The 14,192-nt window shown below is 43.1% G+C and overlaps 1 protein-coding gene across 3 annotated transcripts in view; it reads right to left on the bottom strand.

Moving 5' to 3' along the window:
- PBX3 (PBX homeobox 3) overlaps positions 1 to 9,533 on the bottom strand; it is a 211,573-nt gene extending 202,040 nt beyond the window's left edge. For 2 of the 3 annotated variants that reach the window (XM_044264896.1, XM_044264897.1), the window contains exons 1-2: positions 9,289 to 9,532; positions 8,275 to 8,348 (exon numbers count right to left, since the gene is read on the bottom strand). In XM_044264896.1, coding sequence (XP_044120831.1) covers positions 8,275 to 8,348; positions 9,289 to 9,488 — 274 coding nt within the window. In that variant the 5' untranslated portion in view covers positions 9,489 to 9,532. Of the gene's footprint in view, positions 1 to 8,274; positions 8,349 to 9,288 lie in introns of all 3 variants that reach the window. The other variant, XM_044264895.1, reaches the window with a different exon arrangement.
- Between the last annotated feature and the right edge of the window lie 4,659 nt (positions 9,534 to 14,192).

Below are 14,192 nucleotides of genomic sequence, written 5' to 3' on the forward strand. Positions count from 1 at the left end.
TTAACACTAACAGGCACCACACATGCACACGGAGGAGATGCCAGCCTTGGTAGTATGTATGCATGGCAGCTGTGGTGACTAAATAATCCATATGGCTCTGAAGAGAAGTTATGGTTTACTAGGTCTAAAGTCACAGCCACAGTGGTGGAATTCAGACACTAGAAGCAAGCCTCAATACAAATGCTTTATTCAAACTCTCTCCTATCTAACCACAGCCTGGTAGCAGTTAGGGCAGCGGTTTACAATTCTACCTCTAGCAATGGTTTATAGAGGAAAAAAAAAAAAAAAAGTTCCATGTTTGAGCAAATCTTAAATTCTTCATGGGCCCAGAGAAGTTCTGTCTTCCTCCCAGTCCACCACTCCAATCCCAGTATTCATTCATGCATTTCCCCACAAAATACAGAAAATCACATAGAAGCTTTACAGAGAGAAAAATCAAAAGTCTGGCTTAAACCACCACAGTCAGCAAAATCAGAATCAAGTATGAAACTCAATCTTCAACATAAAAATTAAAAAATGCAGTGATCTTATACAACACATACATGCTGAAATGTAAATTCCACAGGTGTGTAAAGTACAGAGTATAACCACTAATTTTAATTGTTCCTGCTTCTAGGTATTGAAGTCAGTCTTACTGCTCATTTAACATAGTTTCCTGAAGCCCAAGTCAACAACTTACTCCTTTCTTTAGTGAAGAAAATATTCTTGTGAAGTTCAGTTTAGTGAAGACATTACTGCACAAACACACACACGTTTACACTCTGAAAATAGGTGCTAACAGTTTACTAGCCATGCTACTGAAATTAGGCTTTAGAAAAAAAGACTAGACAACACAAAATTCTTAGTATACTCTCATGTAAGAGAGAGTACAATAAAAACTTCCTATTTGTATCTCCAATTAGGTCAATTAATAAAAAAATTCTGTAACACCACGTTTCCATAATCATAAGAGGGTGAAAAATACAGCAATGTTCTAGAAGCTTCTCTAGACCTTTCAATCAATTTTATTTATATGCAAAACCAAGAGAAACTAAAAAAAAAAAAACACACACACACACACACACACACACACAACAACCAAAAAAAAAAAAAAAAAAAAAAACAAAGCTCCTCCTGATGCTAAAGCTCTCAATTTACTGACAGGCAAATGGCTTCATGCTGCCACTTAATCTCATTTCTTGCATAATGCCCTCTAATTAGCATATCAAAGTGAATTAATACTTCTAGGGCATTAGCAATGGGGAAATCTGCTCCAGGCTCACAATAGCAGTTAAGAGAGAGCCAAGAAATCCTCAAAAACACCACAAACCACTTTGCATTGCAAAACTGTTCAATTTATTTATCCTCTCTCTCTAAACACTTTTACCGCACACTGTTTTACTACTGTTCACCAAACAAAATGATAATTGCCAAAGTTACCAGCATCTGTAATGCCTGTTTAGAATCTTAATTTAGATTATGTTGCAGATAATTTCTATATGCAACCATTTGTTCTATTATAAATGTTAATATAGAGACAGTGGAAATGTTGACATTCTCAATTAGTTAATTTGAATTTGAAATAAAATTTTATGGGATTTTAAAATTTATGAATTTTTTAATGTAAAAAGCCACCTGCTGGACTCTGATGCCTAAGAAATGTGCTTTGAAAACTGATGTATCACATAAAACAAAACAAACACACAAAAAAATCATTTTGCCATAACATATGTCGAGTCTCCCAAATAATGGTTTAAACATTGTGAGGAATCATCAGCATTAAAAGGATTACATTGTATATGAAGTCCTCATTAATATGATCACACAAAAAGGGTTATTGTTCAAAATAGCTTTTTTAAAGCAATTACACTCAAGAAAAAAATTACAAAACTTTTAACAATTACTTTTATCCATAATTAATTTTAATTGTCTTCAGTCCTAATCAGCTACTATCACGCAGTCAGTCCCCCCGCCAAAAAAACCATGCCAGTTCAACTTAACACATTCTATCACACCATTTTTTTGCTAGAGATACTCTCAAATGTAGTACCAAAGCAAACTACCATTACCATAAAAAACTACAAACATATTATATTTACAGAATACATCTATAAAAAATAAGAGATTCTGATAAGTATTCTACCTACAAAGTCAATAATTGGAATTAAGTTTGAAGATTATTGAAATTTATTTGAACATGTTCTGTGTCTGAAGGCATAAAAAGATGCTTTATTTTTTCAGTGACTTGTTCAAGCATTGCTTATTAATTCATTTGCTAAATGTAACAACACTATAACCTTGTTGTGATAGCAATTTGTTTGATTAACTTCTGTAACTTTGTAAAAAAAAAAATCTGATAGCCCGGACTGGAAAACTTCCACCAACTTAAAACTACATAGTGATGTAAATTACTTACTCTCCTCATATTTAAAGACTCAAACGGCCTACTGAAGTAGAGCAAACGCTTGAAAAGGTCAACTTGAGGGGGTGGAGGGTGTGCAAGCTTTGTTAGTCAGTAACTACCTAAATCATGCTGATCACACTGATAAATGGCTAAAACACAACCCTGCTGAGAAAACAAATAAAACATTATTCTCATAGTGTCAATACTGAAATAATAAATACCTGAAGATGTCCACATGTACCTGAATAGAGGAAAAATAGTGTAAAATCTTCATTTAACTTTATGTGTTTATGCTGATGTCTTAGGTATTTATTCTGAATAGATACCTCAATGGTATGAACATAAAATAAAGTGGTGACTGATTTAGGGCGTGGTTCCTGATATGCGGTTTCGATTCTTTATGACCACACTTCATACAACAGAACTTCACCTTGTACAATGCCACCAGCAAGTATCAAAATTTAAATAATCCAAGTAAGATGTTAAACTTTTTAAATCTGTCTTGAAAGAAACCTTTGACAAAACTTACAAACTGAAATCTAAAAGTACAAGTGAAATTAATTAAAAGGGAAAGGATTATGGTTTGAAAGATGTACACAAATATATTTTATGAAAGCCGATGAAACACTATGCTCTTCAGGGCAAATCAGGGCTTCCTTCACCAATGTATTAATATACTTCTGATTAGGAATAAAATTATGTAAATTAATAAAATAACACAGTAAATTCCCAAGTAAAGGACAAAAACTACATAAATCTGTACTAACATGAACTCCACTAAAACTAAGGCATGAAAGAATTACTTGCACAGATCAAATTAGTACTAAGAGGTTCAATATATTTTTATCAGGAAGGAAAAAAAAAGGGTTTTAAGATATCCCCCAAAATAGGGGCACCTGGGTGGCTCAGTGGGTTAAAGATATCCCCCATATTTTTAAGATAATATAATACTTGATACTGTAGATCATAAAGTTCTAAACCAGTATGGTAGCAGGATTTTTTTCTAGATTTTTTTATGAATATATTGCATCTACTGTCTGAAAGAATGAGAGGAAGGTAAGAAAGTTAGCAAAACACCACTCTTCTACATCTTCCCTCAATACCTCATTAAAAAGCTATAGTGAGTGATACAAATCTATAAAAAATAGGCAAAAAGTCAATAAAAATATTCTTAAATTGCTTTAAGGAAAAATTTGTGATAAAGCAATATAATTTACGACATTTCTGAGATAGACTGACTTTTTCCTGTTTATTTAATATTTTCAATGTAAACAAGACATAATGTGTTTAAAACTGATATGAAAGATATGAAATTTAAAGTGTTAAAAGTCCATTAAAGTTTGCTTCAAAATAATTTTGAAAGGGTGGGAGTTACAGAGAAAACAAGATTCACCAAGTGTTGCTAGCTGCTGAAAGTGGGGAATTAGTTCATGGGGGTTCAAGTTTCTCCTCTCTCTACATGTTTATGTTTCCAGTTGTTCATAATAAAAAGTTTTTAAAAACTAGAAAGTAAGTTCATTAAAACACAACAATGCATCATGTATGGAATAGTGCATTTGCTTTTAAAAGGCTGGGACAAATAATGATCATTACATCCGAAATAATTTCAAGAGCAACTTAAAAGAATACATGCAATATATATAATTGCATTTAGTCTCATATATAACAGTTTTCATCTTTCCTGCTAAATTTTCACTTCACAGAATATTTGGTTTTTATACACTGGGAATTAAAGAATCACATGGCACTGTACAAAGGAAAAAAAAAACAAATTTTAAAATTGAAGCATAAAAAGAAAAGGGAAAAAGAAGACTCCATTGAGTCTCTAAGCCTATAGGGTCAGAATTAAATAGAGGTGTTCACTGAGAGCACTGCTCTGTCCCTCTGAAATCTAGTCATACTGATAACACTAAAGATTAAAGGTTTAATCATATATATATCACATTCTAAATGCATACAAAAACTCACATAACATGCTACATTCTTGATCCAGTTTTGATATCTAAAATTCTTATGACTTGTTGGGGGGAGAAGAGGGTCCTTTAAAAGTAAAGCATTTTTAATAGTCATTTTCTTATCCTTAAACATAAAAAATATTTCAACCAGTCCAACCAGCCAAGCAGCCCTTTCTCTTCCCCTGCGGACACCTCCTGCAGTAGAGAAGTTCATTAAGTTTTATGATCTTCCCAAGTCAGTCCTGCTTATAAGCCTCACAAAGGCCACAAATCTGGCAAACCATCATGTATGCCATTAGACATTACTAGTAAATGAACGCTATTTAGGGTTTGTGGTGGCAATAAATCAGAGTTTGGTTGGCAGCTATCAACATAGAGTATTTTAACCTACCATTTAGAAAGGAAAAGGCGGTGTTGATTTTTTTTTTGAAATACAAAATATTTTTTTCACAATATGATTCAGATTACACATAAAAGTGTTGGATTTTCATTAGAATTTTTAAAAATACATTTATTTCTCAAAAAAGAACTCTCATAATTAAAGGCTTTGGAGAAAAGGCAGATTTATGAGGATGGAATATTTCACAAAGAAAAGTACTTCAACAATCAGATTAAGATGGCCAAAAGATGTGAGGGAATGCACCAAAATAAGTATGGAGATGAGGAGACCTCAAAGCATCAGGGATATTTAATAAGAGATTGATGGTAAAATATGACTAAAAAGTAATTAAGAGGAAAATCTTCACATATCAACAATTATCTCGCTGGTTGCTTAGTTTAAAATAGACAAATATGTTGATTTCAAACCTATAACTCTTCAGTTGCTTTCAAAATGCATAAATACCACAATTCAACTAGAGATGACGTTTCTACCCAAAAATAATCGTACAATGAATTTTACAAAAGAATACATTTTCAAGAAAATCAAGCACCTCATAAGAAAAGTATACTTTCCCTACCTCTGAACAAGAAAATAATATAATTGTGGTAGATCACCCATTTATCTGTCAGAAGGGAAAAATACCTTTTCATATTTGGTAGGAGAGAAAAAAGATGTTTTCCAAACTAAATCCCTCATGTGCATCAGAACTGGCTGTGTTCACTGCCTAATCAGAAACCTCAAAATCTACTGGCAGATCTATAAATACAGAAAATTTTTTAATGATTTTGTCTTATTTTAGGAGAAGCACAACTGAAATGACATTATCCATTGAAGTGACAGTTTCCCCCCTCCACCTTCCCACTAGTCAACCCCCTACCCCTCCATTATGCAGAATAGAGTCATCACATAATGTTCCGGTTTCTGTTACAAATGACTAGGTAAACTTTCTCTAGATTGCAGAGAATTAATCTTTAGATACTATATTATTAGGTTAAATAAAATGACCTAAAGAAAAACCATTATGCAATATACATATATTCTACAATGCTTATTTTATAAGTTCACGATGTTTCGAAAGCAGAACTGTGGGAACAGACATGGGGAGGAAGAGGGGAGGCCTGGAATTTGCTGCCCCGCTTTCTTTGCCTTAGTAACACTAACGTCTACACAGATGTTTTATTTCAAATTAAGGATACTAGGTCCAGCGTCCCTGTCTCCTTCTAAGACTAGTTTTGGAGGGTGAGGTGGAGCTCTGGGTAGTATGGGGGAAAGGAGAGGAGAGAAAGAGCTTCACCCCAATCAATCACTTGGTACTTAAATCCCCGTCCCTCTCGAGCTTAGAGAGGCAGGCAGGAAGATGCCTCTCTGCCCAGACAGCCGCCTTTACTCTTTGTCGGCCGTTGCCTTTTTACAAAAGAGATAACGTGCAAACTTGAATCTGCTGGCCAAAGCATAAAAAGAGGGTCTAATTTACAAGTTATCGCTGAAAGCCTCAGAAACAATTTTCAAAACACAAAAATTTCCTTTGTCAGCTACCTCTTGCTTCTTAAATAGCAAGAGCCCTAGCAAAGCTCTCTGTGCCAGTAATCCCAGACTCTGAAAAGACTTGTTTCTTTTTCGTAACTCACCTTTGACATGAGGCTGACTATACTTTCCTTTCAGAATGGTGTAACTAAGTCTTGTGCAAATAAGCAACTAGAGGACTTATGCCTCCTAATTGAATTCTGCCTGCTGCTAAATGTCTAAACAAGAAAAGCAGTTTGCTGGGTTTGGTTCTCAAGCTGGCTAGGCCAAAACTTTAAAACGGCAAAAAAATAAATACAAATAACAAGAAGCGGGTGATAGGGGAAAAATATCAATCCCGTCTCCCTAGTAATATAATGCCGTGTAAGTTGAATCAATCTTAATATTCACAACATAGTCAATACCCCAGTGCTTAGCTGTCAGCAGAAACTGAAGTGGAGCCCTGATAGCAAGAAAATCCTTGGACATTAAGCAACATAATTTACTGAGAACTGTACACTTTCAGGCTTCTAAAATAAGAATCTTCAAGATGTAATGCTTGATGTTTTATTTCATAGTCAGATAAAAATTATCTACCATTTTAAATCACAATGCGTCCTAAAGGGAGCTAAAAATCAACACAGAGTAAGTTAGTCATTTAAAATGCCTGTGGTTTTCAAAATGTAAAATCTATCTTTAAAGAATCACTCAACATTTACAAACCATGAATACTACGTGAATGAAAAGCATGAAAATTACTCTTTAAGGATTTCAGTGTTTTCTGTTAATTATGGTTTTAGCATATATTTTAATAGGTAGCAATAACCCATCATCTTCTCTTGATTACCTTTGGAATCAGAATAGCATTGCAGAGTGAAAAATGTGTTTAAAAGGAAGACAATTCTTCTACCAACTAACATGTATATTCAGTGTGCTATTTGTGCACTCGATTTAAACACAATGACTTTTAATCTTTTAAATAGCATTACTAGGATATTGGATATTGCTATATCCTGGACTTTAACTTTCTCTTCTTTGCCTCAACTTAAAAAACAGCAACTTTGTAATACCGCGCGCAAACACACACACACACACACACACACACACACACACCCCAACAGTAAAGCTTGTTTAAGGCACTTGTTTGCCATATACAGGGCAGATAATGCCAAATCTGAACTAAAGCATCTAAATTAAATTTCTAATTCCACTTGAGTTCCTACTGTCACCTCAAGGCTAAAATACGTTTAATTTTAAAAAGTCTAACAAGAAAATTAAATTGAAATGAATTGCCAGGAATGTCTGTTTGTGTAGTTTTAATTCCAGCACTTCTGTAAAACCTGTCTTCTCATATGTTCCCTGCCTTAAACACTTCAAAAATTGTTTAACCTGCTAATGTGAACCTTTTTCTACTTTATAAAATATATTAAACATATTTACAATGTAATGACTTCAACCATAAAATTCAATGAAAGTAGTAATAGATGTAATACACTATACATGCCTAAACACACCATTACCCTTTCTTGCTTCTCAAAAGTAGCCTTCCCAACTAAAACACTAATTCAAACATCCTACTGGAGTCTGTTCAATTGCATCTATTCTTCTATCTGTGGAGCTGAAGCTTAGAACTGTCTAAGTAAAACAAAGTTCAGGCGATGCTTCTCCCTGGGACTCAGTCCCTGGCATCCAGTCTCCCGTTGCTCCTTTTTAAAAAACTGACATACAAACAAGGGGGAAAGGAGCGGGAGAGGGCAGCCAGAGAGGGCGGCCGGCGCTCCGGGCCCCCTCCCTGCCTGCAGCCAGGGGCGGCCGCCTGGGGACAGCGACCCAGCCCCGTCCGCATCTACACTTCATTTTATACCGGGAGCGGAACTGAGAAATCGACTCCAGATTTATTGCAGTTTTTTCTCAAGATCAGGAGGTGGGAAGGAGAGAATGATCAAAGATGGCGGTGCCCAAAAGCAGCAGCTCTCAACTGGAGAGTGGAAGGAGTAGCTCTGACCCCACCTCGGGGGTCTCCAGGCCCACTACGGGGCGCAGCCTCTTACCTGTTTTCTCTTTGATCTCACACAGGACGCTGAAGAGCGCGGGTTTCATTCTGTGACAGTTCAGGGCATGTTTCCTAAAAAACAAATAGCAAAACACAAAGGTATTAGCATCACCTATGGAATAATATGGCGCCTTCCTTTAAGTTAGACCCAAGATTTAATTCCGGCCTTCTATTTTGGAAGGCTTCTTGGAACCATGGCACGTCAACAGAAACTCTAGTTGACTAGTTAGCGACAGCCCGCAAGCTCCGGCGGCTAAAGCTCCAGCCCGAACGAGGCGGGACCCATCTGCCCGGCAGGCAGCTGCCTCGGCGACCGCAGGGCGCGAACCCGCGCGGGGAGCCTAGCTAGCGGGGCAGACGACGGCGACCCGGGGGAGGGGACGGCGCGGAGGGGCTCCGGCGTCCGCCCTCCGCAGGGGGAGCGGGCGCGGCGCCTGCGACCGGCCGACTGCGGCCAGCGGGCGGTGACAGCTCGGCAAAGTTTGCGAGACGGCCCTCCCTTCCCCGAGAACTTGGCCGCCCGCACCCGGACCCGCCAGGGAACCGCCCATCGCCCCGCGCCCTCCCAGATGGGGCGGCCGCCCGCACGACGAGGTCGTCCTGCGGCCAAGTGGAGCCCCGCGCCGCGACTCCGGGCCGGAGGAGAAAGTTGCACTTCCCGCAAGAACGGCCCGGGGACCTCTCGGGGCGGCGTGCACAGGGTCCAGGCGGGAGGTTTGAATCCGTGGGAGGGGGCCGGGCTGCTAGAGGGCCGGACGGGGGAGGGCGAGAAAACCACAAAATCCGCGTGGCACCAAGTCTGTCCCGAGCCCCGAGAGCAACTTTGCCGACTCCCGCCCGCGTCGAGGGGTGCGGGCAAGTCCCCCAGAGGCCCGGGCAGGTTGCCGGTTTGCGGAGAAAGTTCCCTGCCCAGGGCTGAGGCCCCTGCCCCGGGCGCCACCCCGGGCCCCGACTCGGCCGCGGGCCCGGCTCTCGCACACACACAAAAGATGCTTAATGAGACGACACCAACTTTGCTTGCGCCTCGTCCAAGCTCTGGTCGGTGATGGTCATGATCTGGTGGAGGATGTCGCCGATGTCCTGCTTCCTGCCGTCGCCGTCCGCCCCTTCGTGGCCGTGCGGGGGAGGCGGCAGGGCCATGCCCCCCTGCACCGAGTGGCCGGCCAGGTTCACCCCGGCCAGAGTCTGCAGCATCCTGGATTGATCGTCCATCCCGCCGCGCGCGGGCGGGAGCGGGCGGCGGCGGCGGCTGAGGCGAAGGCTGAGGCGGCGGCGGCAGCGGCGGCGGCGACGAGGGAGGAGAAGAAAGGGGGGAGGGGGAGGGGGAGCGGCCGCGCGCTCCCAGCCCGCGCGGGGAGGGGGCGCCCCGGCCGGCGGGGCCCGCGGCTGAGGTGGCGCGGACCGGCGCCCGGCTCCGGCTTCCGCCGCCGCCGAGGCTCAGGAGAAGGGCCGGGCGGAAGCGCCGGGATCCGCGGCGGTGGCGGAGGCGGAGGCAGCGGCGCCCGCTGCCCTCACGCGGCCGCCGCGCCGCCTCCGCGCCGCCGCGCGCCCAGCCGGGCGGCCCCGCGCAACTTGCTCCTCAGCGCCCGCCGAGTTGCCGGGACGCCCGCAGCCACCAGCGCCAGCCTGCGCACTCCCCTCCCTCGGCCGCCGCCGCCGCCTCCGCCGCCTCGGCGGGGCGGTATCCGAGCCCCGGCCGCCCCGGGGGAGGGAGCGGCGGCGGCAGGCGGCGGCGAAGGAGGAGGAGGCCGGCGGGCGGGCCGAGGGGAGCGAAGGGGGCGGAGGAGGAAAGTTTGGGAGCGGGCGGGCCGGCGCAGCGGGGCGCGGAGCCCGATGGAGGGCCCCGGCGGGCCGCGCGCCGGGCGGACAGCAGATTGATGGGGCGGGAGAAGTCGCCGCCGCCACTGCCGGAGCCGCGCACCCTGCCAGCAGCCGCCGCGGACCGGGCTCGAAGGCCGCTCGGCTGAGGGATTGACAGGCTGCCAGTGCCACTCACTCACTGCGGCCCCGGCGCCCGGGGGGAGGGGCGGGAGCGAAAGGGAGGGCGGGGAGCGCTCGGCACGCTCCGCCCCCGGGGGCGGCGCGCGCGCTCATTGGGCTTTACGCCTCCCGCCGCCGCCACTGGCACCGCCCCCGAGCTGCGGTCCGCCCTCTCTGGCCTCCGATCCCCACCGCCCGAGAGCGCGCCCCAGGATCCTCACGCCTGGTCGCGTCCTGGGCCCGCGGGACAGGCCGACCCGGCCAGCAAACGCTGTGCCCGCACCCCGGCTCTTGATCCCTAGTGTTAACAGTCATTGGTGCGAGGAGTTGTGTATGGGACACGGGGCAACTCGTTTCCAAAGCCACCCATGTGCTTCCCCGCAGTGCCGCGAGCTTCACGCCTAACACAGCGCCTGGTATATTTTCCCGCTCTTCCCGTCAGGAGGTGGTACACTCAGGGTTCCGGCTGCCCGTCCCAGGCCAACCGTATTGCACTAGGAGCCGAACGGGGCGGGACAGAGGCAAGAAAGCGCTGCCCCAATTGGAGCGTTCGAAATGTCTGGGCAGAGGCGGGGAAGCGGCGGATGGTGGCCCCGCCCCCTCCGGGGATCACCATAGTAACCGAGAGGGCGCTGCTCGGAGTTGGCGCCGGCGCTCAGGCCTTGCGCTGTCCCTCAAGAGGGGACCGGGTAAGGTGAGATCCTGTTGCCCGCAAGCTTCATGTCAGCTCTGGGCGGATCTGATTGCCATACACTTTCTCTTGAAAGGGGAGCGTAAGAAAATGTGTCAGAGGGAAGTGGCTCCAGGAGGAGGGAAAGGGCCTGACATCCAGGACCAATTCCAGCCTTAACAACACTTCACGCACTCCTCAATTCTTGGTAATCTAGGGATTACTCCTTTGGCAGGGTTTGCTTTTAGCTGCCTCCAGATGGACCAAAGCTGCAAAAACGAGCTCTTTATTAACAAAGATACGTTTGCTTAAGAATAGACTGGATTTCACTTACCAACTTACCCTGTCACTGTGAGTCATTTAATGTTGGGGACCCCAGCCACAGATCTTCATATCCATAACACCTCCTCTTCCGCTGTTCTCTGTCTACAAATGACTAAAGGCTCACATTGTTTAGGGATCTGGACTCCGGGCTTTCGTGGACGATTGAGGTTTCTCTTAATCCGATTTCCCAAACAGCCTCGACATGTTTTCTCCATTTGAGATTCACAGAGCTCCTTCTAGATGGATCCTTTGGTTGGGTGGTTCTGAAAAGTCTTGTTCCTTCCCCAAACTCAGTAAGCTGTCTTATTTGAAACCAAAAATAGGGGTATGAGATATGAAAAATGGCTCTTACTCTGCAGGGTTTAATGTAGGACAAGCAGTTCTTTACATGCCAGATGGATTCTTGGAATGAAGCAGGCTACTCGGTTCCAGGTTCTTTCCTTCATATGTTGTGTGTACTTTTAAATACTCCCCACTGCAAAGCTAATAGCTAACCTTACAGTTAGGCAAGCTAAAATCTTTACAAACTGCACAGCTGCTGGAGAGGGAGTTCCAAACAATCCACTCTGCTTACTTCCAAAGAAGCCCCCTCATGTTCATTAATATTCCCTCCTCTTCTATAGCCCATTCATATGTCAAGTTTCTGATTCTTCTTTCAAGCCCCCATTATGGGTTACTCATAGTCATCATTGATTGGCCTTTGTCTTTATTCTTAACTTGTTTTTCAAAGCTGTCACCAAATTCTTGTACATTTTTGCATAAAGGAGCAAGAGCAAGCACCCAGTCTTTCTCACAATTCTCTAATAGGGAAAACGTAAAACCACGGAATTCTTTCTGAAGGATGCCTTAAGCTCTAAATTCCTTCTAGCTCTAAAATTCATTGATCCTCTGACTCACTACACAGGCCACCTTCCTGCCCTTCTCCTAGGCTCATAATCTTAACTAATCAGTCATGAGGATGAAGCTAATTAGCAATGGGGATTTATGGTTATTTCTAGCCCACTCCAAAACAATGAGTTATGTAAGCAAAGCAACATATATAAAAATGTAAATAAAATTAAAGAAACACTTAAGCAAATAAAGGCAATTGGGAACTATGGGCTATGTAAACAAACTGGAACATAAAAACATAAATTAGAATTAAGAAAACAGTTAAGCAAATGCCAGCAATTAGGAATAAAACAACTTGTTAAATGTCTAACACCCGCAGCTACTTTATGGCATACACCTCTAAACCCATGGTCATTCAGTGATGTGGAAATTTGGTATCATAACTCTGCATTAAGTGATTGGATTAGATTGACCTTCTGTTTGGGAGGTTTCTCTTTTTGTTATTATCACTAGGAGTTGCAGTAAAAGCCAGAGGGTCCTAGCAAGGATTCCCTCATAGGCTCATTGACAGTTACCATCGATTTAATGTGTAAATTCTTTTGGATTAGGTTCCAAGACCCAATAAACAGTGTCAATTAATTGCACATGTTCCAAGATCTCTTGTGCCTTTGCCAGTTTCTCGTGTAAGATGTTGCCTCTTGTCTCCGCTCAGCAATCTGAATCACGTGGTTTGGTGCCTTCGCAGATAATAGAATAGAACCTCCCTAAGTACCTAAATCCATCTTTGCTCTCTCTAAGGCAGTGATTATTAAAAAGTCAAGGGAAATGTAATTTACTCTTGGTAAGTGTACATTCATGTAAAGTTAACAGTGACAAAATGGTGAAAACCAGGTAGGAGCTCTCTCATATCCATCCCTTTCCATAGGTTTATATTAATATCACCATTGCCTCTGTCATCAATGTGGTGATCGTCACAGCAGATGCCATTATCAAGCACTCTCTCCGGGTGGGACACTTTACTCTGTGTTCCCCTTATTTCATCTTATTTCAGTCTTACAACAGCCCTAACTCAGGTTATTATTAAACAAGGAAACAGAATGAGAGAGGGTAAGGAACTGATATAAGACCACAAAGCCAGTAAGTAGTCCTAGACCTTGGATTTAAATCTTGATCTGTGTGGCTACGAAGCCCACCCTATAAAACACTGTGCAAAAAACATCATTTAAGGGCGCCTGAGTGGTTCAGTTGGTTAAGCATCTGCGTTTGGCTCAGGTCACAATCCCAGGCTCCTGGAATCAAGTCCCGCATCCGGCTCCTTGCTCAATGGGAAGACTGCTTCTCCTTCTCCCTCTGCTGCCCTACTTGTTCTCCCTCTGTGTGTGTGTGTGTGTGTGTGTCAAATAAATAAATATCCTTTTAAAAATTATTTTAAAAGTCCTTTTATCAAGGTTACTAAGTAAAAATCACAAGACCTTAACAGGTGAACTGTAAATTAATGAAAAGTGATTCATACTTAATAAAAAGAAGATAAGCAACTCTTTTAGAGGAATCTGTGTTTCATGGCAGTGGAGGAGGGAAATGTAGGCTGAAGCCCAGTCAAGCCATCCTCCATGGCCACCTAGGATTTTGCCTTGCTGCCCACCTTTCCTGCCATGCCTACCTTTGCTAATCTTCATCTGTTCTAAACTCTCAAAGCATAATGCCTGAAATATGTAATTTGCTACCATACTAAATAGTCATGTGTTGTTTGCTCTCAATTCACCTGTTAGTTTTCTCATCTAATTCATAAGCATGTTAAAGGCAAGGTATTTTGAGGTGTGACTATAACATGGTTGATTTGACTTAAAAATAAATCAACAACAACAAAACGTGGACATCTAAGAAAGATGTCACTTTGGAGAAACTGACTAGATACTTATTCCCAAACATATCATTGTTCTGTCACTATAGAAATGACTCTTTAGAAATGGTCTTTACAGTTGCTAGCACATGTGACATGTGACAAATATTCATCTTCTGAGGCTCTCTTTGAGCGACCAAAGAATCAGTGGGATAACAGTGTACCCTTCTACGATGAGGTCCTTAAAAGAGAATATTTATTGAAATACAGA

Source organism: Neovison vison, chromosome 9 (assembly GCF_020171115.1).
Source record: "Neovison vison isolate M4711 chromosome 9, ASM_NN_V1, whole genome shotgun sequence".
Lineage (NCBI taxonomy): Eukaryota > Metazoa > Chordata > Mammalia > Carnivora > Mustelidae > Neogale > Neogale vison.